Source organism: Peromyscus maniculatus, chromosome 15, assembly GCF_049852395.1.
Source record: "Peromyscus maniculatus bairdii isolate BWxNUB_F1_BW_parent chromosome 15, HU_Pman_BW_mat_3.1, whole genome shotgun sequence".
NCBI lineage: Eukaryota > Metazoa > Chordata > Mammalia > Rodentia > Cricetidae > Peromyscus > Peromyscus maniculatus.
Window position 1 is genome coordinate 42101513 of NC_134866.1, and position 26057 is coordinate 42127569.

General features: G+C 44.4%; 1 protein-coding gene across 2 annotated transcripts in view; it reads left to right on the plus strand.

The window, feature by feature from the left end:
* Snx18 (sorting nexin 18) overlaps positions 1-21834 on the plus strand; it is a 40523-nt gene extending 18689 nt beyond the window's left edge. Inside the window, exons 2-3 of one of the 2 annotated variants that reach the window (XM_076551880.1) lie at positions 6398-8629; positions 8798-9242. In XM_076551880.1, coding sequence (XP_076407995.1) covers positions 6398-6651 — 254 coding nt within the window. In that variant the 3' untranslated portion in view covers positions 6652-8629; positions 8798-9242. Of the gene's footprint in view, positions 1-6397; positions 8630-8797; positions 9243-21706 lie in introns of those variants that run through there. The other variant, XM_076551881.1, reaches the window with a different exon arrangement.
* The last annotated feature ends 4223 nt before the right edge of the window (positions 21835-26057 follow it).

The window sequence follows — 26057 nt, forward strand, 5'->3', positions numbered from 1 at the left end:
GTCTCTGCAGCCCCAATTTGTACTTTAGGGCAAAGTAACACCCCATGTGTACACCTGCCACATTGCCTTTAGGCCGATTCCAGAATTTGGCTGTGGTGATCAATGCTGTAATAATTATGGGGGTGAAAGTGTCTGTTGCGTGCTGGCTTAAGATTCCTTTGATGGACACCAGAAATGCTGCAGGTGAATCGTGGTAGTTCTTTTGCTCGTTTTTTGAGGACCCTGCATACTGATTTCCCATAGTGTCTGCATTAATTTGCATTCCCACTGACACTGTGTGAACTTCCAGTGTCTGCTTTTCTCATGCTTTGCTGTTTTTGTTCTTTTTACCTTGGTGACATCCGTTCTGACTGTGGTGAGGTGGACTCTCACTATAGTTAGGATTTATGTTTTCCTGATGATTAAGAATTATTTCAGGTATATCTCGTCTGTTTGTACCCCTTTGAGAACTGTTCATAAGCCTTTTTTTTTTTTTTTTCAATCTGACCGGCATGTTCTTTTCTTTCCCTTAGAAACTTGTCACCCTAACCATGGGCATTATGGGACTTTTTGTTGAATAGTGCTCTCTTGACCTTAGACCTCACCACGTAATCTCTTCCTCCATTCTTTCATCTCCCCGGTTGGTTTTGAAAGCAACATGGCGCTTCGCATTTGTGAGGGGCCAGGTCCCTCCTAAACGAACCACTTAAGTAGAGCTTCTGAAGCCTTCGCCTGTCTCCCATTGGTTCCCTGACGGAAATGTGTGGTCCCTTCGTTGTTCTGGGCTGGGCAGCGGTTTTCGCTTTTATTTCGCTGCCCTCTGGGGTTGGAGGGAATGCTTCAGCGTTGCTGTCCTGCTCTGTGTGGGCACTGCAGCTGGCCGCATGCGTGCACCTCTGCGGTCGTCCCTGAAGCCCTGCAAAGCGTTCGGAAAGTGACCGGGGACGGAGCAAGCCTGTGTTGGTCCGACTCTGCCCCACTTCCCTCCCCAGCTCCCCACTCTTAATGGGAGAGTTGACTGAAACATTTGCAAACACGGCTCTTCTTTTGATATTTAACGTGTGAACCGTGAAACGTGCCAAGCGTAGGGATCTGCACCGATAATTTCCAGCTTCAGAACTGTCAGCTGTGGGAATGAGCAATTTGTAACAAAACCCAACTTCTAGCCCGAGTACACTAGTTAGTTCCCGCTGATGCTTCTTAGAGCATTGCCCTTGGGGAAATGTGCTTTTTATTTGCTCTGGTGAACTCAGACAGCAGAGCTCACTGAGGAGAGGTGGGCAGAGGGAAGCTTCTGGACCCTCACAAGCCATTCTCTGTCCCCATGTGGCTTTGGTTGTTGAAATCTGTCAGGGTTCTATTCATTCCCAGTTTGAGATAGAAGACTAGCTTTTGTAATAATTAATCGTCTTCCTAAGATGGAAAACACATCCGCTCCCTGTTTATTCATTAGAGGTTGTAAAATAAAAAATTTTAATGGCTTTCTTGTACAAAGAAGAAAAATTTGGTTTTTATGAAAAAGAAACTTTTTATGTCATATCGGATAGGGAAGGGCCCTAAAGTTATGGTTATGAGCTTTGTAGGCGGAGCCTGGCTGCTGGTCCTGCACAGAGGATGTGTGTAGAATGCTGGTAGTTTTCTTTTATTTAGTTTTTCAACTTACTGCTGTCAGTTTGTTTTATTTTTAATCATCTTGCTTTCTTTTGAAAATAGTTCTAGGAGAAATCAAGTTACCTGTATTTGATTTAAAAGAGGTTGTAGCTAGAGTTTTTCTGGTCCTGCCTGGCCCACAGTCAGGACAAATCTTTCTCACCCGCCAGTCCCACAGCCACTCAGACCCAACCAAGTAAACACAGAGACTTATATTGCTTACAAACTGTATGGCCGTGGCAGGCTTCTTGCTAACTGTTCTTATATCTTAAATTAACCCATATCTATTAGTCTCTAAGTTGCCACATGGCTCGTGGCTTACCGGTATCTTAACATCTTCTCATGGCGGCGACTGGCAGCGTCTCCCGGCCTCAGCCTTCCACTTCCCAGAATTCTCTTCTCTGCTTGTCCCGCCTATACTTCCTGCCTGGCTGCTGGCCAATCAGCATTTTATTTATACAGAGCGATATCCACAGCAAGAGGTCATGTAAAAAAGATTTGCTCTACATCATGAGTGACAGAGTGGTGCAGTTTGAGACAGGGTCTTACTGTGTGTCCCAGGTGGCCTGGGATTTACAATCCTGCCTCGGCCACCGTGGTGGAGGCGTCACCCCCTGACGGCACAGACGGCCCCCACTAGTCTTTCTGTTTGCACGCTCACAGTGTGCAATCCAATGCCGTCACGTACTGTCTATATGTTCTCAATGTATCAGGCATGCGTGCTTTGTCACCCCTTGCACAGGAGACCCATTTTTCATAGACACACCTCCTGCTCATCTCTGCCTTGCAGTCTTGACGTGCTGTGGCAGCAAACTTGAATTTCGTTAAGTGGGTCACACTGAAAGTCTTGGCATTCATCTTCCAGTGCTCTGTCCCGTCCTCTTTAATTCACAATAGTGATGTGTTTTCTTTGCCAGAATGTTCCAGTTTACCCGTCAGATAAACATACATTCCTACAGCAGCTATGTGTTAATATTTTGGGTTGGAACTGACAGTGGATGCCGTCTTCCACGGTATCCAAGTAGATGGAGAAAAAAGAAGAAAAGGAAAAACAAAAACACGGAACTCCCTCTAGTCTGAGTTTGTTTTAGATTTTCAAATACTGCAGTGTTTATTTTTTCAGTATTTAAGATAAAAACAAAAGGTTTTACAGATTCGGTTAGTAAATTGAATTAGGTTAGTATAAGGAAAATTTTCAAACATAAACAAATAGCTTCTTTTTCACATTCAGAATGCCTCTTGAATTACATGGCGAAACAAAGGCCAGGGGGCTGGGGGATGGTTCTTTGTGTAAGAGTTAGCATGAGGATGCATCCACTCCCAAAGCTGGATATGGCTTCACCTGGTGGTAATCCACTCACAAGGCTGGGTATGGCTTCACCTGAGGGTAATCCCAGTGGTTTGGGAGGGGAGGAGACAGGAGGGTCACTGGGCTTGTTTAGCCTCTTGCCTTGCTCCAAGTTCTGTGAGCTAATCCTGTCACAGTAAGGTGGAGAATGATAGAACAGGGAATCTGCACATGTGTGCATTTACCATACATGTACGCCACACTCCCATACAAACTTCATAGTCTCTCTCTCTCCCTCCCTTCCTCTCCCCTCCCCCAGCTACTGTAAGGAAAGTGAGAAAGGAGACAGCAGTCTGACCTGCCCCAGGACTGGCTCCCCAAGCCCACTTTTCTTGCCCGTTCAGGCACCAGTTCCTTTTCTGCATGCTTGGGGTGTTTTCTTTGAAATCAGTTACTCATTCAGATCCCACCTCAGCCTCTCCAGGGTCACCTGGTGACGCAGGATCACATGGCGAGCAACTCTAATTTCTCTGTTCTTCGGGTAGGGGTAGTAGCTGCCGTAGGTTGTGGCAAGGTTAGAGGCTGTGCGCACGGTGCCTAGCATGTATTAGGACTGTTTTTGGCAGTGACCATTTGCTGTCTGCCTACTTCCAATCTGCCCCGTTCTTATACCCCACTACCCTTGGCACAGCACATGGCCTCTAGCTGGTCCTTGCAGCCTTTTCTGTCATGACGTAATCCGTGTTACCTTTGGGCAGGCACATCCGACTCCCATGCAGAATTCTGCACTTCGCGGCTGAGTGTGCTTGCCACATGGCTTCCTGGTGAGCCCAAGAGGGTGGGCTAGAGTACACATTTGATTCTACCTGTTCCACCAAGCCAACACGTTAGGCATGTTAGGCTCTCCATCAGTAGTCCTTAAATGAATTGAAGCCCTTACACGGGCTGTAAATATAACAGCCCTGTTACTACTTAGTAGAGTTACACGTGGCAGAAAACTCGGTCTTGAATTTTTCCTTGGCCCCTTGAACACTCACACATGGAAGCCTTAACCTTCTAACTGCTCCGAATTCCCTAGACTTCAGCTTAGGGGGCGCTCATGCACCCTGGGCCGTGACTCAGTCTCTCACGGCTGAAGAGCCAGAAGAACGTTACCGTGAGACAGCAACCGTTGTACACTGCATCGGCACCTGAGCAGGAGGGTGTGCACTGTACAGACCCGGGAGCACACTGTGGCCAGTGGTAGAGCTTGTCTCTGTGTTTGAACCCTGGACTGTGGCTTCCAGAGGTTCCTTAGCTCGAAATTGAATGGAAAAAACAGTCAAATCACCAAGACCTCTCCCTCTTCTCTCTCTGCCATTTTAAAACATGGATTTTTATATCTTTAGTTGTTTCTTGAAATATTTTTTTTTCTAGAGTGTTGCCTCTCAGTGTTCTGGTCTTTCTCCATGTCAGCTGGAACCCTGCATAAAAATAACTAAGACACTATGTTACAAAAGGCACGCGAGTGGATGCAACCTTTTTAATATAGAGCAGGAAGGGCCGGGCAACATGCATACGTTTAATTCCTATACTCAGGAGGCAGAGGCAAACCTAACTCTGTGAGTTCACGCTCGCCCCTCCCCAAGTCTACAGAGGGAGTTCCAAGCCGGCTAGGAGTTTACAGTGAGAGCCAGTCTCAAAAAAAACAAAACAAAACAAAACATAATATGGAGCAGTCAAATATTAAGACTTGACTGGGACTGCGGACTAGGAGAAATGTCGAAAGTCTGGTACTTGCCTTAGCTCTTAGCTGGGCGGGGGTAGTCTTGAAACCATGTGTTGTCCCTGGGACCTAGCTGCCTCTCTGCCCAGCAGAGCATCCTTCTCTCAGTGGCGGGGGGTGGGGGGGGGGTGGGGGCGGAGATGATATGATGATGATGATGATGCCCATGGCAGGGCCAGATGATTCAGGAATGGATGTCTGCCCCTGCTGCGCAATGCCCTGCTGCTCTGGGCCCCTGCCCATTTCAGTGAAAGATCTCATTTAGAATGAATACATGAAAAACACGTGGGTATGTGCATTCCTCCACAGACATGCATTTCTCTGCATAAAATTTGCTGTTGGTGGTTTTTTTTTTTTCCATTTCCCATCTTTGTATAGTGCTGAAGTGGGGGGCAGGGAGGGGGAGGCACACAGGAGCTCAGTGGTGGATCATTTGCCTGGTATATGTGAGGTCCTGGGTTTTATTCCACAAATATTTTTAGCATGGCATTTTTTGAAAAGCACACTGTTTAATCTTTGTTTCAGACTAGTTTGCTTTGTTAATTTGCAGATTTGAAGGACTTAAGAAACAGGGATGGCCTCCTAGGGTAAAAGCGAGCTCCCTCACTCTGAATAGGCTGCCTTTCTCCCCAGGTGTCCCAGTCACAGGTTGCTGGCTCCCGCTCCTGGCTCCCGCACCCTGTAGTCTCCGCCTCTTGGAGTGTTTAGCAGCAGCGTGCTTTCTAGATGCCTTTGACCACCTCTATTCTTCAGCTGCTAAAACGTGTCCAGGCCATGTGAGCGTCGACATTGTTTAACCCTGGGAACCAGTGGATACCGTCATTTCCTGTCTCCCCCGCCTTCTGTGTGGCCCGTGTTTCTGGGGGGGAGAGTCCACCCATGTGTGACACCTGCCAAAATGACTGATCCCCACCCCCACCCTCCCCACCCCCCACCCGCAGCACTCTGGAGAAGTTTTTAGATAAAAAGCTGTGGTTCTTTTGTTGACCTTCTGAAGCAGTCATGAGAGCAAACAGAAAACCCGCTGGCCCAGTAGTCTGGAGAAGATGCAACATTCTAATCATTGGAGATGCTGGTGTTCCATGTGTGGTCTCCAGGAGAAGGTGCTCCAGGATATGCACACATGCGTATCACCCTGTTGTCAGGCACGGTCTCTGGGTGAACCCGGCACGGGCTTAGGTGCCCTACAGCCTCACTGTCCACTGGCAACACTACCCAGCCCCCCCCCCACCGGGGCTTGATTTCCAGAGCCAGCTTGAGTTGGCACTGACATACTTCAGGGACGGGTTCTAACTCCACAGAATAACTCATTAGGGAGATCCTCTCAGGAAAGGGGATTTCATCCTTTCTGAGGTGTGGTTTGGCATGAGTGTTTTAGTCTCATACATTGTAAACATGAACACTGCAGCTTCGGGGTTTTTCTGTAAAAGAACAGCTTGTCACACCTTTTTGTTAGGTATAGCATCTCAAGAAGTACGACAGAGGCTTGCTCAGTGTGGAAGACATTGGTTGGGAAAGTGGAGTTGGAGCCGCGGTATAGCTTCCAGAAGCCAGGCTGCTTTTTAAATTGGTATTTACGGTGACCGCTTTTATTCCAAAGGATGTTGAAATAGTTCAGACAAGTACTGACAGGACCTGAGTTCCTGTGCGATACTCAGATGTCACTGGGGTTCGTGTGCATCTCTGTATTTAATTATTACTCTCTCTGACTGCAGGAGCTCTTACCAAAGTGAAGGAGAGTAGGCGACATGTGGAAGAAGGCAAGATGGAAGTCCAGAAAGCTGACGGCATCCAAGACCGCTGTAACACCATTTCTTTCGCCACGTTGGCCGAGATTCATCACTTCCATCAGATTCGAGTGAGAGACTTTAAATCACAGATGCAGCATTTTTTACAACAACAAATAATATTTTTCCAAAAAGTGACCCAGAAGTTGGAAGAAGCTCTTCACAAATACGACAGCGTCTAGAGGCTGGACACAGGACTTTGCCCTTGTTTCCAGTCCAAGGATAGTTTCTGCAGCGGAATCAGAAGAGCCGTTGCCAACTCTAGGTGGTGGTACAAGGATGGATTTGTGTTCCACTGAACCCCAGCTGGATATATAATTATGTAGGAAAGAAACAGTTAATATGGCTATGTAGCAGAACAGTACCACACTTTGTAACTAAATTATACTATGTATGCCTACACTACCATTGTAACTTTTGGATAATGATTATACTATTTGCCTTATTGCTTTCTGAAGTATGGGTATATCAGTGTATACTTTGTAGACCTCAAAACCCATGAAGAGTCTCAAAGAAGCTGGCTGGATAAAAGCCTGCTGTGGATGCCTTTTCATTCTCATAGATCGAGATTACCTAAATTCAACCTATTCTCTGTTTACAGACTCCAACTAGAGCAGCTATGCGACTTTGTGCCTTTAGACTGGTTGTTTTCATTTCTGTCCCACCCCTGTTGAAGCCCCCACCTTTCTGATGGAGAGTGACAGGCCGGCGCGTTGGTGACAAACTGTTGAAAACCTCCTGTTTCTTGGGGCGGGCGGGCGGGCGGGCAGAAGACTCCGTGGCCATCACAGGAAGCATCGTCCGGTAAGACGCCGGCAGCCACAGAGGAGAGAGACGCGATGCCGTCTGTGGATGTGAAGTCTCATGGGGAGAGAGGCAGTGTCCCATGGCCTCTCACACCTGTCGTAGCATGGCCTCTCAACTCAAGGGTCCCGCACACTGGGCACGCCGATTTCAGCAGATGCCCTGAGCACATGGGGAAGGAGGAATCCGATCAGTTGGAGATAAAGTATAGAAACAGTGACAGACAGCACACCCGCTCTTAGTTCTTGGGAGGGCTTCCTTCTGTCTTTTCTTTTCCTTTTTTTTAGCTTGACATTTTCTTTTAATGTTCAGCTTTTTGTTTTGTTTTTAAATGGATCTACACTGTTAACTGAATGAGACTCCACTGTGATTCACTCGTTTACTTAATCAAAAAATTTCAGGGATGTCTGTAAATTTCAGTGTTCTACGCGAGATGTGTTGGTTGATTTAAGGAGGGACCAGAAATAATTTCTCCTATTCCAGTACTGAAGAAAAAAAAATACTGATTTATACTGTGTTTTTAAAAACTAAATATTGATAAAGCCCCCCTCAGAACATTTAACATTAAAAATTATTTTAAATATAGTCTTTTATTATTATAAGGGAACTACAAATGACTGATAAATACCAAAAAAAAAAAAAAAAATTCAAAAGCAGCTTTGTTTAAAAAGCACAAAGAGATTCTGGCTTGAAGTGCCCAAATCTCAATGTATTTTGTAGTTGCTGAGCTAAATAATGTGATTCTTGAGTTTACAGATGTAAAAGCTGTCACTGAAGGTTGAAGCACCCATATCTACTGTCCCTGTGAACTACACTTAACGCTACCCCAGAATCCCTGGTACTGAAATGTCAACATGGGGTACAGAGGCCAATCTCCAAGGGGTGAGCCGTTGACATGAAAGGGTCAGCTTGCAGAAAGGTCAAGAAAGGAAAGGCTACTGGGATAATTACTCAACAGCACATTTATTCTCTATGAAGTAATCACATATGGTTTGAGTTATTAAGAACAGATTATGATAATTTTGATCTCTGGTCAAATTCTTACACTTCAGAACTTAGAGCCGGACATCACATGGTGTTGTCTTTACCACAGGCGTGTGGGGCCGTCACCAGAAGCCGTGTTCTTTTAAAAAACAACTTCCTCTTGTTGATTGCAAAGTACAGTTAGATAAAGAAAGCCCATATGTATTTAAAAATTAATTTTATTGCAGAAGTTTGGAGGTTATAACGATAGCATTTAATTTAAGTTTGAGTTGGTACTGGACAAGTAAGTTCTCTGCTTCTCACATGATTTGAAAGTCACATTTATTTCCCTTTCTGTTTTGATGGTGGTTTGATTTTTTTTTTTTTTTTTTGGTTTTTCGAGACAGGGTTTCTCTGTGTAGCTTTGCGCCTTTCCTGGAGCTCACTTGGTAGCCCAGGCTGGCCTCGAACTCACAGAGATCCGCCTGGCTCTGCCTCCCGAGTGCTGGGATTAAAGGCGTGCGCCACCAACGCCCGGCTGATTTTTTTTTTTTTTTTAAGTAAATTACTAAACTTGTGCAATAGTAGCAAGGAAATTACCTGAGGTGTCTTGTGTGGTTGTGCTTTAGTCAGGGTGGACATAGCTTAAATGACAAAAACTAAAGCTTAAAGTAAAGGAAGTATAAGTTCACGCTGCCTCCTTCTGAGAGAACGTTTGTGTCCTAACCACATAGCATAATGCCACTGACTCATGGGACTTTAAATGGATTCTGTGGGGTAAAGCACAGGAGTTATTAGTGTCCATATTCATCCAAGATTCTTATTCTCTAACGTTCTTGGTCCTATTGAAACATTTCAGTATCTAAAAATACTGCGATGTTAATACCCAAGAGAAAAGCCATTATGTGTATGCTGGTCGTCATGATCAGTGTGGTACCTTTTTTGTTGTTGTTGTTTTGTTTTGTTTGTTGTTTTTGTTTTTTAAATAAACTATCATGCCCTTCGAGCCCTCATTTGTCTTTATTTCTCTTTTGAGTTTGAAATTCTGATATGTAATTGTGTAGAGCACAGAGGCGTGTGCCCTGGAGCCTGGTTTACTGTTTTAACTGCCGGCAGTGAGTTGTTTATGGGCTGTAGCCATGGCGCAGTGAGACCGGTAGTACAGCCATGCATAGGTTTCTAGGCGGTTGTATCTGAAGGCACAGTTCACACAAGTGAAGCAAATCAGAGCACTTTGGCTGGAACAGTGTGGTGACGAGATTTTTTTTCCCAGGCTTCCCTGCTACTATTATGGTCTTGCGTTTATTCCTAACAACACAGCAGACTCTCAAATGCTGGTTTTTAATTGTCTTACATTTTGTTAATATGTCTTGCATAACTAAGGACCTGAAAAATATTTCAGTGTGTCAAATCAAACATGTAAACATTTATATGTAAGCCTTTACATGTTAGTCTCTACTGAGTTCCTTGCTAGGCATTTCCATCCCCGTTGGTTTTAATTTTCTCAGAATCAAATACCTTATCTGAGCCTTTAATGCCACAGGCATTATCCACTTTCCTCATTTCCAACTTTGACTTTGGTTAACCCAGTAAGTCCAACGTGGTATTATTTATATTTAGATGAGAAATGTTAGATATTGTTTACCTCGGAATGTTATGAATAGTGCGGATCAGACGCGTTTATCTTTCAAAAAATAAACAAAGGTTGCTTCATTCTCAACTTTAATAGGAAGTGTTTTCTTCTCCATTCATCAAGGAAGCTCTCACTAACACGAGACACGGAGAAACTGGAACGTGCTCTCCATCCTCAGCTTTCAAGGATACTGCCACTTGGATTGTTCATGGAACTCCAATTGGACTAATTTCAAGCCATGTGCCATTCAGGCGGTCTCACTGAGTGTTGTCAGTAAACTGAGGTCTTTGAGGTGATAGTTAACTTGGATCCCACACCGAACATACAGGCGTTGAAGTAAAAGCCTTACAAACTGTCTCCACTAGTTACTGGAAAGCGGCAAACTCAGACCTGCCCGTGCCAGACAACAGCGTGCAAAGGACCTGGCGGGTTGAGGCCCGAGATTATGCTTGCTCCTTTGGGACTTTGTGATGTGTAGTCTGCACATTAAACCTGCCTTCCCTCACCATGCCAGCCTGCCTTTCTTAAAGTCCAGCAAGGGGAGGGAGGACATGACCGGTTCCTCTCACCATGAGCTACATCTGATGGTTGTCACAGCAAGCCTCTGAGGAAGAGTCCATCTGTCCCGTTAACGTGTGCTTTAAAGCCCCGGTGAGATCTTTTCCAAGATCACATAAACCGAGGGATGCTGCTATTGACACTCATCCTGGGATCTGGCTCAAGCTGTTAATGTTAACTGGTTTCAATGGGTGACATTTCTTGGCTTTTTAACATTCCCAATAAGCCTTGCAAGCTCTCCAATGCTGGATGAATAAGAATCCTAGCATTCTTTGGCCATGACATAAACGTGCAGGGGAAACATTTAGAATCTACTTTGCTCCTTTCCTGCCGGGGAAGGGTAAGTGTGTATGGAGCAGCTTTGTCTTAGTGGACGGGACTGACTGACTAAAGTCTTGACTGACTGGGAAGCGAGTCAGAGCTTACTGATGTCACCCACTCCTGCCTCATAGACACAACATGCCATAAGAATGGCCTTGGTTGAGTGTGGGTTAGATATTTGATCCCAGATGGTCAGAGTATGAGTTAACTACTTAGTCACAGAGGTGGGAACAACAGAGCATTCTAGTGATAAGTTCTGGTGACTGAGAAATAGACCATAGAAGGATGATGCTGTGTGGGAAAAACCCACAGTGGAAACAGGAAGGCCTGTTTGCCTTGTCCCAGGCCTCTGAGGCGCAGGGAAGTTAATCAGGATTGGTTTATGGCCGCAAACTTCATGGAGGTCACAAGTTCTAACTAGGCACTGATCCCCAATGTCCCTGTGCCATCATTCCTGTGGCAGTCCTAAAGCTACCTGCCTTAAAGGACAGTCAGTTCTCACTGGTCAAGTATTTGAGTCACGCATTAAAGACGAGATTAACTGTCCCTGTGAAGTTACCTTTAAGGGGGCTTGAACCACTCAAGAGAGGGTGTTCTATTGTGTTGTGACTTAACTAGTCCACTCAGAAATGGTCTCTGAGGTTGAAGTGGTTATATTTTCCCTGTGCCTCACAGTTTCATTCACTCCAGGGAATGACGCTCAGGCCCGCATAGTAGTTGGGCTAACAGGCCTCTGTGCAAGCTGAACCAGCACATCTGAAGAATGACACTTTGGAGCCAGAGGCCTGGGTCAACTCCTGGGTTCCCCAGACCCCATATGACCTCGGACAGTTGGCCAACCTATCCTTGCCCTGAGTTGTGCTGTAGGCCTCCTTAGAATTCATGGCATTGGAGACCTATTGGTTAAGACCACTGTGGAAAGTCCTTATGCAATTGTCCTCTAAACAGACATGGGAAGTGATAACTGATTCCAGAATTAGGTGATGAACATCATCACATGACCCTGAGCTAGGAAGTGCATCTAACCTGTACCCTATAGGCCTCATGTGCCCAGAATAGCTGTGAATGGGTCTCAGAACAAGATCGCAAACTTACTCAAGACTCTATGAGATACTTTTGCAACTCTCTTGGACAGTCCTTGAACTTGAACTTCTTAGATGCAACCATGAGTTGCAAACCTGACTCCCACCGCTCTCAAACCCACTGAACTGATGAAGGGGGCCGGAGTCCAGCTCCTCCTTCACCCTTTCGGTACAGATCCCCTGGCTTTCTAAGAGCTGAGTGCCAGTGTACTTAGGAAGTTGTCCCATAGCTTTAGCCAGGGGAAAAGCGTGGAAGGCAGCTCAGAATTCTGTTTTGACTTGCCAAATCAATAGTGGTCCCATGCAGGTGCTCTTCTACATCTCACAGCATGAACTTGAGACCCAAAGGAGCAGCCTGCTCGGTGTCAGTACCTGACTGACCTCATCACTACTACCCAGGCATTTGGATGGGCAGTGCCTTTTTCCAGGGAGCTGAGTTCTTGGTACCTCGGTAAGGTCAGTGTTAGTGTAGATCAGGTTAGATCACGTAACATAGTTGCTCTACTGTTGTCCAGCCCAACTGTTTTAGAAAATTGTTTTGTACTTAAAATAGTTCACTTGAGAACAACAACAACAAAAAATTGAACTACAGTGAAGGATTTAGCAAATCAGGTTCAACCTAAAACTAATATTGACTCTTTGTGCTAACATGCAGTCAAAGGCTGTATGGCCTTAACTCCATACATCTGTTTGGATAAATCACAGGGCTTTTGGGAAAGTAAGACCTAGGATTCTAGAGCAAAGGGGCTTATTGAAATGTTAGTGGCTGTTAGTCTAGAATCCATGGAAAGCTTGACCTTTTCAGATACTTACATTGACACGATCTTATGATATAATTCCACGGTATCTAAAGTACCAAAACCTATGTAGGTATCAGTCATTTTAAAAAGAGGATGATGGAGCATGGCTGTAATCAAGAGGCAGAGGTTGAGGGATTGCTAAATTCTAAGCTAGCCTGATCTACAGAGCACCAGGCCATCTGGGGCTACATAAGGAAATCCTGTCTCAAATAAATAAGAGGAAACCTATATGCCAGTATAGAATTTTCCAAGAAAATTAAATGAAATAAGAGAGCAATCTCCCCTGGAAATAAATAAGTAAATAAGTAAAAAAAAAATAAGTAAATAAATAATACATAAATAGAGGCAGACAATGTTCCACATGCTATTCCAACAAGTAAAACAAATGATTATACATGTGTAGATTATTTCATAAATGCCCCCAAATTGGTAACATGTTGTTTGCTTCTGGGGCCAAGGACTTGGGGCAAATATGGGAGACACTGTTCATTGTATGGTCTGTTGGATCTTTTGTGTTTGAATGATTGACTTGTTTGGTGTTTGAAAAAATAGATGGAGATAAGATTTGAAGTTAACAGAGGGACTAGCAAAATTTAAGAGGGATGTCCAAGAGGTGGATGGGGCTACATCCCAATGCCAACGCCTTTGAGACCTAGAAGCTAATCTGTTGGCTGGGTTACCTCTTGTTGAGACCTAGCCACAGGTGGAGTAGCTGGACCACAGCCTGTAAAGACAGCTGTGATCAGGCCATGGCCTCTTGTTTTATATACTCTGAGCTATCCACTTGTCTTTCTAATCAAATTCCCTCCTAGCTCCTATCCTGTGGATCCTTTCATGATGCTTTCTTTAGTGCCTGGCCCCTTCTCTGAACTAACACTTCAATGATGGCATTTAACAAAGAGTTACCTGTGGATCCAGGGGTCCTTCTTTTTCTTACCGCCTGAATGTGGGGTGTCTGCTATGGACATGATCCTCCTTCCTGCCATTACCTCCAAGTTTTGTCTATAGGACTCTTCCTTCTAAACAATTTGATCAAGGAAGCCGGGCCTTATTGTCGCCCCTAGAAAAGAAGAGATCTAGAAAGAGGTGGAGCTGAGATTTGAACATGAGCCACCTGATGCCACAGCTCACAAAGCCGTCTAAATCACTTGTCTACGTACCTGAAAGCTCCGGGTGATCCTATGCAACATGCCAGGGAGGACATTTTCCTGTCTTGAAGACAAGTCTTTCCCCTGTCCCTGTCTTGTACTTGCCTGAGAGCCCAGCTGTACACAAGCCAGTAGATGCAGGCATGGGCAGCCTTAATCACAGAAAACCCAAGTGACCCCCCAGGTTGGTGAATGATACTAAATGGCACTTTAGGGAACAAATGAAACGGAGACATTTGAGCCCTGGGCACCAGCATTGCCAGCACACAGTTGCCTTCCTGTGAGGGCCATCTTTCACAAAGACAGACCTCTGTTCGGCTTCCAGGAGAATGGTGGGCCGGCTGGCCACAGAGGCGCTTTGTTTCGCAGGGCTCTGCCTCTGTGCACCAGCCTGCCTGCCGATGCAGATTTGTGACCCTGCAGAGTGACAGATCCCTCACACATCACACCCTTTTGAGCCATGCATGAATGGCTGTTGGGTTTTGACTGTCAAATCCTTGTCTGCTAAGTTGCTGCTCTGTGGAGCTGGCGGGGAGGCTTAAGGAATCAGGAGGGAAGCCAGCCTCTGAGAAGGGGCCCAGGGAAACAGCGTCAGCAGAGCTGCTGGAGTGGAAGCCCCTAAATACCCTGGAAAAAAAAAAAAAAAAAAAACTTAATATAAAAGACTCCAGACCAACATGCTCACTGCCGTAGACAAACCCTTTGAGAAACCATCATTTCATCAAGGACGTTTACCCCCATGGACCACACATTCAAGTAAATAAGTTTCAAAAGCTTATGAGGGCATCTGTCTACACAGTAGAGATATCCTGGATGTGGGTGGAGGAAAAGTGCTCTATTCATTCAACATAATGGACTACCTATTGTGTTACGGGTGCTGTCCTGGGCATTGGGAATGCAGCAGTGAGCAAAACTCACCAGACTGGACATCCTAGTATGTGTGTGGGGTGGGGGACATTTGTTAGTGAAATAAATGGCACTATTTAGAAAAGGGCACGTGTTCCGGGGAAAACATGAAGTGAAGAGACAGAGGACGAGCAGTGAGGGATGGTTTTGTTATGAGCTGGTCAGGACGGGACTCCCAACTTGAATGAAGGATTAGAGAGCTTGCCACATGGATAACCAGACACAGAATGTTGCAGACCATGTACAGCAGAAGCAGAGGCCCTGGGGCAGGCGCACACCTGGCATGATTGGAGGATGGCAGGGCATGGTGGGGGGGCGGGTCCTGTGTGGTTATTGTGAGGAAGGAGGGGTGAGGTGGGGCAGGCAGTCTTGCAGGGTTGAGTGGAAGGAGTCAGCCTAGAGGTGAGTGAGGAAAGAGCAGAGTGGGCAATAGCCGTCGGGATGCTCAGTGCATCCCCTCTATAAGATGGAGAGCTCTGAAGAGTTCAGTGGAAAGGTTAGCGCGACAGGAACTGAGCCTGTGGACGAAGGCAGGAAGATGGAGACCCGGCAGAAAGCTTTGTGATCCTCCAAATGTGGGGGTGGTCCATACCAAGAGTGTAGCAGGGAAGCTGAGGGCAGCTGGGTTGAGTCCCTAGACCGGGTACCATGTCCTTAGTTCCTTGGCAAGTTGGGGCATATTTCCTGTCTCTCTGAGTTATCACTGGTGACCACCAGCCTTTGTTGATTTAGTTGTGATTTATTGACTGCCTTGCCCAGTGAGTCATTTATTCCCTTAGATAGGATCTCTTAGACACTGCCTTTATAAGTCAGCTCCTGGAGGGTCATCTTATTCATAAGTTCTGGAACCACCTCACCTGACCCAGAAAACTGCCTTCCAGGCTTCCGGGTGCCACATCTATTTTCAGTTTTCGATTGAGCTTCCTGAGAATCTTGTTTCAGCGTGCAATTGGGTCGGCCTAGTTGTCATAGGTGCCAAACTCTGGTCAGCCCTGGGATCTCCATGGCAGGTCCAGGCCTGTTCATCGACTCTGAGGACTTCATAACTGCCTGGTCAGGATGCTGTCACTTGACAATGCAAACTGAATTAGCCAACTTGGACAGACTGAGGATTGCTTGGATTCCTTACCACTGCCCAGTGCACAGACATTGGCTTCCCAGCTTTCTGTAGCATTGAGGCCTTGGCTGTTTGCTTGCTTATTGGGCTGTATGTTTCCTCCAAGTGAAACTTTGTGTGGCTCCTTGTACCTTTCTTTGTACTTTTGGTTCATCTATTTTTTTTTTTTTTCATCACTTACCCTGCAAATGGGCTAGCAAAACTACACTTTTTTCTTGTGCCCTCTTCTGGATGTGGTCATTTTTGGAACCCAGTTTTACATCAACATCACCGGGACCTTTCAAAACGCTGTTTTGTTGGACTGGAGGGATGGCTCAATGGTTAAGATGGTCCACTGCTCGCTCTTGTAGAGAACCTGAGTTCAGTTCCTAGAACCCAACATTGGGGGGCTCACAACTGCCTGTAACTCCAGCTCAAGGGGAATCTGAATGGTCGATCTTCCACAGGCATGTACACTCATGTGCACAGACACACATGCACATATACATAATTAAAAAACAATAAAGTCTTTTCAAAAATATTATGATGTCTAGACCAATCAAGGCAGTAACTTGAGGGTAGGCTTGGGCATCAGTGTACTATAAAAAGCTCCCAAATAATTCTGAATACAACTTCATTTTCTTTAAATAAATATGAGCAGGGCCAGGCCCCACAAACTGTTTGGCCTTCTCATTCTCTACAGCTCCAAGGTTCTCTCTGGGCAAGGCCTTATAGAGATTCGGTCAGGGAAGGGATTAGAAGAAGAAAACATTCAGTATATAAATTTAACTCTCCATTCCATGACCAGGACCCAAGGTCTGGAGTACACTGTGAGTTAATGTGGTCTAGTCTATGATCTGTTCTGAATAGCACAATTATGTGTTACAGTTTGTGTTCATGGTTAGAGGAGGTGATTTGTTAACAATGAATGATTTCTACGCATCACAAAATGTTTCTCGTTCTTTAATGCTTTGGGGGTTTTCATAGTCTGGAAGCAGCCCCAGCCTGCCTGGGAAGTGGGGACTTTGGGGAGAGTAGACATAGCCAGGAAGACAGAGATTTCCAAAAGTTGGATCATGGTTTTTTTTTTTTTCTGGAATGTTCTCTTACCCCTCCCCCAATGGGGGGTTCCGTGCTTCTCTTATTACAAAGGAGGACGACTGAGGGCTGCCGGGAGTTTTACGAAGTCGATAACATGTACTGGTCCTTCATGCAGCTTTGTCGAATTTCCTGGTCTCCTTGTGCGACCCCACCCATCTGGCCACATTGGCCCTCATGCCAGCTGGCCTTTTGTAAGCGGTTTCCTCTGCTGTGCTGGCCTTCCAAGTCCTCTTTGTCTGGCTGGATCCTGCTCCTCCTTCGCGATGGGGTTCAGGCACTACCTCCCACTGGCAGCTGTCCCTGGCCCGTCTTCCCGGTCTCACTTGGTTAGATGTCCCTCCTCTTGTCCCCAGTGCTTTTACTCTGCTTTGACATTTGTCACATTTATAATCTCTTCCCTACTCTCTCCCCCTCGGTTCACGTTGTCCTTTGTTCTTTATTTCCCCGTGTTTAGCACAGTGCCTGGCGTATTGATTTATCAGAAGACTGAAATCAAGTCTGGGTTGATTCAGAAGTTCTACAGATCCACGGTTAGGTTCGATTTGCCATGGAGTTCCAAGCAGAATGACTGGACAGCTCAGCAGCCTTCTTCCTCTCCCTCCCTTCTGGGTCAAATTGGTTGGCCCGAAGAGCTACTCCCTCCCTTGAGCAAAGTACAAAGTCCTCGGCATCCATTGTCACCGCACAGTGCTTTAGTGCTTTAGCAGACTCGTGTGTGTGTGTGTGTGTGTGTGTGTGTGTGTGTGTGTGTGTGTGTGTGTGTTGGGGTGGGGGTTTCCAGCCACTGCTGTGGTTCAGATCTGCCTTGAGTGTGCCGGAGGCGTGGTCCTCATTGTGGTGTTGAAAGGGGTGGAACCTGTAAGAGATGAGTGAGGTCCAGTAGAAGGTGGGTAGATCAGTGGGGGCACCATCTCTGAAAAGGCATACTCTAGTTCTTGGGAGCAACTGGGTTCCATGGGAGCAGTTGTTCTGAAGAAAGTGAGCCCGGCTCTACAGCTCTCTCTGGCTCCTTGTTCCACCAGTGACCTTCTACATATGTCTCTGCTACCGTGATGCTGTTTATCACCAGTCCCTCACCAGCAGCAGAACAGATGGGGTGGCCCAAACTTGGATATTCATTCTCTCAAACTGTTTCCTTCCAAAACGCCTAGCCCTGAGTCTTTGTTAGATCAATAGAAAACAACTAATACAGTTACTTACAGTTTTTTTGTTGCCGTTGTTTCAAATGATGCCTCAGTGAAGAGCCTTACTCATTACATTAGTTGCCTACTGTTGCTATAACAAATGATCACAAATTCAGTTACGTAAACAAAGAGAAATGCAGTACTTTATTGTTCTGGATGTCACACATCCAAAATAGTTACCATGGAGGTCAAGGTGTCAACAAGATGGCACTGCTCTTTGGAGACTATGAAAGAGAGTCTCTTTCCCTGGCTTCGGTAGGGTCGTGATGATGCCGTCATTTCTTGGTGCCAAACCTCTTCTGTCTTGACAGCCCAGGCTGACTGAGTCTTTCCTATTTTGAGTCACTGTGACACAGTCCCTTCTGTCATCCTTGTTCACGTTTAGAAGACCCTTGGGCTACACTGGGCCCAACAGACATACTCGAGGAGACTCTTACTAAGGTCAGATGGTGGGCAACCCCTATTGCTCAGGCAACCTTTGTGGCTGCCTGCCGTGAATGTAACAGATTCACAGGTTCTCAGGTTTAGGATGTAAACGTCTTTGGGGGTGTCATTACTCAGTTTGCCATAATCTTTGAATGTTTGTATGATGCTCTCTGTAAAAACAAATCAACTAGAAATGAACTTGCAGAACCGTGGGAGATTGGCACAGAAGTTTCGGTTGCTTTAATGAAGGTCTAGAGCTCTGCCAGCCTGTCCCATTCCTGTCTCCCTCCAGCTCGGACACTTTCATGCATTGATTCACTGTCACTTGTACTGTTAAGAGTAACTTAGTGCCCCAGAATATGAAAACTAATAAGATCTGAGGCATCCGTGTCCCTAAAAGCTGATGGAGCACAGATGTCTCCAGGATCCCAAAGTCAACGGTGTTTGTCTTTCAAAGGACTGTGTTTTGCTTCAGTTAACACTTATTTAAATTCACATGGTATGAGTACCAACAGCTGATGAGTAAAGATATACGGAATCAAGGATTAGGGAATAGTTTATGATAATGTTTTTGCTAGCAATACATACTGGGATTTGAATCATTGATTTTTTTAATTTATTGATTTGTGCATTCATATTTAACATACACCTTACTCATGCTAGGCATTTCCTGCCATCCAGGAACTTAACGAATCATTAAAAGGGCTAAGACACCAATGCCAGTACACAGCATGTGGTTAAGAGCTGATGATTATATTTGTAGAAAATCCACCCATTGCAGCTGTATACTGTCCTGTTATAACAGGCCACCTTTATTCTATGTTTTTAGGCAAATAGATGATTATGCAATATAAAGCATAGTAGCCTGAACTTTTGCCTGAGTACAAAATTTTATCAAACCTCAAAGAGTAGTCTCCAAAATAGGCTATCTGAAAATAAGCCAATCACGCAGTTTCAGCAGGTAACGTAAGGTAGCGAGACTGGTCAGATCTATAGGCACAGGAAGGAAGCTAATAATTGCTGGGGCTGGAGGTCAGAAGAACTGTTGATGGGCAGAGATCTTTAGGGTTTCAGTTTTGCAAGAGGCTGGGTGTTGATTGCATAGCAGTGTTAATTCACTTAATGTTACTTAGCTACAGACTTGAAAAGGAATGAGATAGTAAGAATCGCATGTCTTGTATATACCACCCTTTAAAATCTTTTAAAATACTCTCTTGTAAGCAGTCATGAAGGAAGTTACTGTAAACACTTAAGTACCATCTTCGTTAGACACATCTATGCCCTGCCTGCCTCGTACTCACCCAAACTTGTGGGTTAGATATTAATTGACCTATTTTGTAGATTAAGAAGGCTCTAGTCATAACTGTCTAGTCACAAACTAGAATTTGAGCCCAATTCACTTTTCTCCTGTGTTCTCATGCCTAATACCCAGAGGCACCCGACTGATTTACACTGAATATCCCCCTTCATAGTCTCTAAGCTAGAAATAACCACATTAAAATTGAGCTGGTCCTGTTGGTGCATGCCTGTAACCCAGGTACTTAAGAGGTAAGGGGTGGGAGGGAGGATCAGAAGTTCAAGGGCAGCCTTGGCGGCTTAGTGAGTTTGAGTCCAGTCTTCGATAAATGGACCTTGTCTTAAGAACAACAACAAAAAGATGATTTCCAGAGTTGGGCGTGGTGATTCATATGCTCAGTACTCAGTACTCATGACCTCAGTACTCAGGAGGCTGAGGTAGGAGGGTGGAGGACTGTGAGTTTCAGGCCAGTCTGGGTTATATGGTTAGAATTTGTCTCAAAACAACAACAAAGGCCCTACCAAACACCACAAAGAAAAAGACTCCTCCCCACAACAACAAAACACCACAAGCTTATTCCTTCAGAATATAAAGGCCTCGGAAATATTCAGCATCTACAGCTGAAGTTCATGGTACTAAAAAGAAGTTCTTCCTTTCTCCTCTCTCTTCCTTGCCCTTCTTCCTTTCCCATTCCTTCTTGCTGGCAGCGTAGAGCACTGCCTGAACCACAGTCACACAGCAGAGCAACCTGTGTCAAGGTGACTTATAATTTCCTTATCTCCACCATGGCGTCTTTCGCTCAGAAGGCTGGGGCAGATCTGTTAGAGATCAGACGAAGGACATGCCCCGTCTGCTTCTCCTCCTACTCGGCCCTGGATGACATCATATGAAAAGTCATTTCCTGCTTGATCCTTATCTCTAATGCTCGCTAAATTAATGGTCTCACTTCCTTTACTCTTGTGTGTAGAATCTGAGAACAAAAGTACAATCACTTCCTATTGAGCTTTATACTGATGACCCTGAAAGGGTCATGTGTTTGGCTGGTTTTCTCCTCTCTGGGGAGAAGAGAAAACAAAACAAAAAACCAAAAAAAAACGGTAGTTTGCTGTGGAATTACCATTTGCTGATGGATGTATTTCCAACCTACAAACTGGCTGAAGACTGGAAACAAGACCCGACGGACAGTATGGAAGTTTTCCAATTGGTTGGGAAAGGGTGGTGGTCGTTATAAACTCTATCACCTTGGGACACTCTGAAGCTGAGTCCCCCGTGCGGCAAGGGACTATGAAAACAGCACACGCCACCAGATCCACAGCTGCTCATTCCAAAGGGAAACTGGGCATCCAGTGACAAACTGTCAAACTGATTCCTTCAGGGAAGTTCGTGTTCCTAAAAGGACCAAACTGTAAACTGCAGTCATCGCTAAGGGCGAGTGGGTTTAGATGACACCACTCAAGGGTCAAGCTAGCTGACCAAATTCACTGAAGTCTTCTCTTCTCTACCACCCCTTTAATTATCATAAATGTTTCGTTTTATGCCCCAGAACTTTTGGGGTCCCATCTTATTGTTGTCAAGCCTTGACAGTGTTGTTAATGCAACAAAGTGACAGTTCTGTCTACTGTATAGATGTATTAATGGTTTCAGAACACAAATACCCAGGGCCTTTGGACTCTTGACTTTTCATGTGGAGATTGTCTATCTTTATTAGTCCTCTTAACAGGAAGCAGATATATGACTGCGGATATAGAGAGCAATGAGTTCTAAAATTTAAAAATTTTCATCATATCATGATTATTTTACTTGGAGGGATGAAGTTAGCAACCTGTTTGGATTGTTCTAAAGGGAGATTTTTTAAAAAAAGTATTTACTTTTATTTTATTTGCATTGCTATTTTGCCTGCATGTATGTCTATGCGAAGATCTTGGAGTTAAAGTTGTAAGCTGCCATGTCGGTGCTGGGAATTGAACCTGGGGCCTCTCTGGAAAAGCAGTCAGTGCTCTTAACCTCTGATCCATCTCTCCAGCCCATTTTTTTTTTAATGATAAAATTAATACATGGTAAGTAATACTTGGTAAGTACAGGAAGGTGAGGTAAAAACAATCTGGTGTTAAGTTATTTTTTGTTCATGACATACACACACACAAACACACACACACACACACACACACCTGCTGATTACATGGCCTCCAATGTCTCGCAGTCCTCAGACACCCTTGGGGAGGAGGGAATAGCACTCACTGCTGTTGGGTACTAAGAACAAGGTGATTTACAGACGGTCACAGTAGGAAGCAAGCGGTGAGGTAGAGGTGGATTTAACATGTAGGTAGTGTGACCTCAGCGCCTTTGTTCTTAACAGTGGGTGTATTTTTGGGCATTTCCCTCGGGTTTTCTTTGAAATATGTTACAAACACAGCAGCAGGAAAAAAAAATGTAGTAATCAGACTTAAATGCCAGCGAGTACACTGTGGTGACTGGGAGAAGGGGCATTGGACGAGGGAGATACTGCATCTCTATTCCTTGTCCGATGTGTGTCCTCAGGCTGGCAGCTACCCGACCCTCCATTTTTTTAACCAAGGTAGAGCCGTTCCTCCAGGGTCAGTTTCCCATGATCCTGTGTGGATTTGATTCTTTTTTAATATTACCCTTTCTGTTTGAAACAGCTTGAGGAGCTCATCTTTTCTGAAGCAAAACTCTGATTAGCAGATCTTGTGTATGTGTGTGTGTGTGTGTGTGTGTGTGTGTGTGTGTGTGTGTGTGTGTTAATATATATATGTATATATTTGTATGCATATTTGGTTTTTAATTTCATGTTTTCTCATCAATATTCCACAATTTAAAAAATCAAGTATCTATTGATTACATATATTTACTCATTTGTGACATTAATCACTTTCTATTTTCTTATTATTGGAAGCATGCATTTTTCCATATTTTTACTTCTAAAGATGAATACTTTTTATGCAGAATATTAGCTTTTAATTGCTGTTGTAACAAATTACTTAGGCTCAGTGGCCTAAAATATCACAAGCATTGCTTTCTAGTTTTAGAGGGCAGAGGTCAGGAATAGGTCTCCCTGGACTAAAAAGAAGGTGTTGGTCGAGCTACCCTCATACTGCAGGATCATGGGAAAAGGAATCTCCTTCCGTTTTCCAGCTTGGCTCATGGCCACCTTCCATCTTCAAAGCCAGCAAAGGCAGGCAAGGTGCATCTCACAACACATTCCTCCAATCTTGACTCTCTGGACCTTTTCTTCCACTTATAAGCTCCTTGGTGATTCTGTTTGGTCTACTTGGATAATCCAGGATGAACAAATTTCAAACTCACTAGCTTGGCAACCCCAGTTCCATGCAACCCAGCTCCCTCTCACCGTGTGCCATAGCATGATCACAGGAGTCAGTATTTGGGGGACCACTTGGGGGAAACATCATTCTGCCCCACATGCAGTAATTCTTCTAGAAGTCTGTCCTGCAGAAAGACTCAGGGGAGCAGAAAAAGCTTAAAGGCTACCGTGTCAAATATAACTCTCAATTTATATTGCATTTGGGAGTTTAAGAATCCCTATCTCTTTTTTACTATTGCTTTGTACTTAGGATTGTTTCTCATTATCCTCCCAGCCTGTGAGACTATCAGTGGAATCGCTTCATGTGATAGGAAATTCAGAGCATGAAATGTTACATCATGGAAAGTGGGTCTCTTCCTGACCCATATCCTCCAAGTTCTTCTACAGTGGCTCTAGGTTGTCTGTGGAGATGTTCTGTGTACATAGAACATGTGTGCCTATGTGCATCCTTTAGTACAAATCCTTTTGCTTTTACAGTTAAGGTAGGAAATACCATCTTGGATCTAGAAGTCCTATGTAAGATTGCTGCAATGAATGATCATTTATTTTGTTTTAGGCATTTTGACTGTATAGAGACTTTCTCATCTTTTACTTAGAAGCAGGATGCACAGAAACCTCTAGCTTGTGTAGCTGTGAGGTCAGTGTGTAGAGACATATTGAAAGAGTTCAGCCCCAGAAGCGGCACACACGTCTTCATCCTCAGAGTTCAACATTGTGTTTATGCACTGAAAAGTGAATAGTATGCTATGTGATAAGTCTAACTATTCCTAGCTGAAAAATAAATGATAAAGTAATATGGGTTTTTGCAAAATGTAGCAGATAAGTAGATTTCACTACCTTGAATTCGTACTTTCACAAGAACAGTGTGATCACCTTATCTAGTAATCACTTTCTGAACTATAGTGCAGAACTATAGAACTTTCTGCAACTGTTTGGGAAAATAATAGTTGAGATGGAAAAAAATTATGATGAAATAAATTCAACCCAGATTTCCTCCATTCAAGCAATAAATAGTGTGGGTCTTCCCACATCATGTAAACAATCAAGATAAATTCCCACATGCATGCCTAGAGACCTGTCTCCCAAGTGAGTCTAGATGCTATCCAAGTGACAATTAACACACTAGCTATCACACGCTCTAACATATCTGTAGATGACAGAGTCATGTCTCAGTGTCAAAAAAAATCAGACACAGGACTGGGAAGAGAGCTCAGTGATCTGTTTTCTGCAAAAGCATGAAGACCCAAGCGTGGCTCCTCAGCATCATGTCAAAAAGGTGAGCATAGGGTAGTGCACACCTGTACCCCAGTGCTGAGGGGAAAACGGGCAGTTTCTGGGGACTCACTGGCCACCCAGCCTAGCTGAAATGCTCAACTCCAGGTTCAGTGAGAGATCTTGTCTCAAAAAAACTGATGGTGAGCAATAACAAAAGAAATTTGGGCATCAACTATTGACCACTACACAAAGCCACACAGACTAGTGTACCTGTGTATATACATGCACACATGTATATAAACACACACACACACACACACACACACACACACACACACACACACACACACACCACAGAGTCTTGGCAGCTCTGTTTATAGGAATATAAAGTTATAAATTATCAGTTTGTTTTATTTCAAATGTCAACACATAATTTAAATTTACAACCCCTGGCACATTTGCATTGATATTTCTCTAGGCTATTTTGTTAAAAACAAGAATCTCTAAAACAAAGATAGTTATAAATGATGTGTATTTCAATGTTCTTTATAATTTCAAAGCATTTGATGATAAAATGAAGTTATATGAAAAAAAGTGGGTGACTAGAAAATAGTTTTTAACAAGAAAAAGTATATATTTTCACATCTATAAATGTCTATGGTAATATTCTATAGCATGTTTTTAAGAAACATTACATTGTATATCTAAAACTTTATAAATCTCTTTAAAAGGGGCCTAGATGGTCATGTATGCAACTGTAGGGTCTTGAACTTATCAGCAGTGGACTGGGAAAGTTGGGTTCAGGCAGGGCAAGGGACAGCTTTATACTTTTAACTTTATATAATCCGTGTCTGCATGAGATTTTACTCACCAAATAAGCCACATGATTATTATTAAAAGGAACATGAACGGCTCAGAGTAGATGGCAGGGTCCCCAGTTCCAGGTGGTCACTCAGAAATCCACATTTTGGCCTGCCTCTGTCACAGGGTGTTATCTTCATTTGAGGATTGGAGTTAAGGACCAGGAAGGGGAGATTGTGAAATACATGTGCATTGTTTTGGGTAAGGCAGAAACTGGGATAGTTTCTCACTTTGTATTGAGGACCACACACACATGTCTAGACCTAGAAGGAGAGATGCTTGAAAATGACTCTCCTCCATCCCTGTAACCCCCTCACCCAACCCAACTAGTGACTCATTATTGTGGAGGAAAGAAAGACGTGTTGGTCAACAGCTGCCTTCTCCTCCCAATCTGGTCTTGCTGCAGATCAAGAAATGGTCTACATCCATCACCATTTCTGGGAAGAGCTTCCTGTGTGGTCTTGGCCTCAGAGACCACTGAAGCTCATCGGTGACACTCCCCACAGCCCTTGCTGGGACTCAGCCACACTCTGCTTCTCTTGTTCTCCTCTTTTCTAGGAATTGAGATGCCTTCAGTCTACGTCACACTTTTGCGTTAGATTTACCAAATTTGTGCTGTTACAACCAATGCTTGCTAACTTGGGAGAAAAGATAACATTGCTTGTGGGGTTAAATAGAGTCATTTGGAGCAGAGGCATAACACCAGTGTGTGTGTGTGTGTGTGTGTGTGTGTGTGTGTGTGTGTGTGTGTGTGTGTGTAGAAGGGTGTGCTTAGAACCTCAGGCACTGGATATGAGAGTCAACATGAAATATAAGAGTCAGGTTTTTTTTTTTTTTTTTTTTTTGTGGCCCA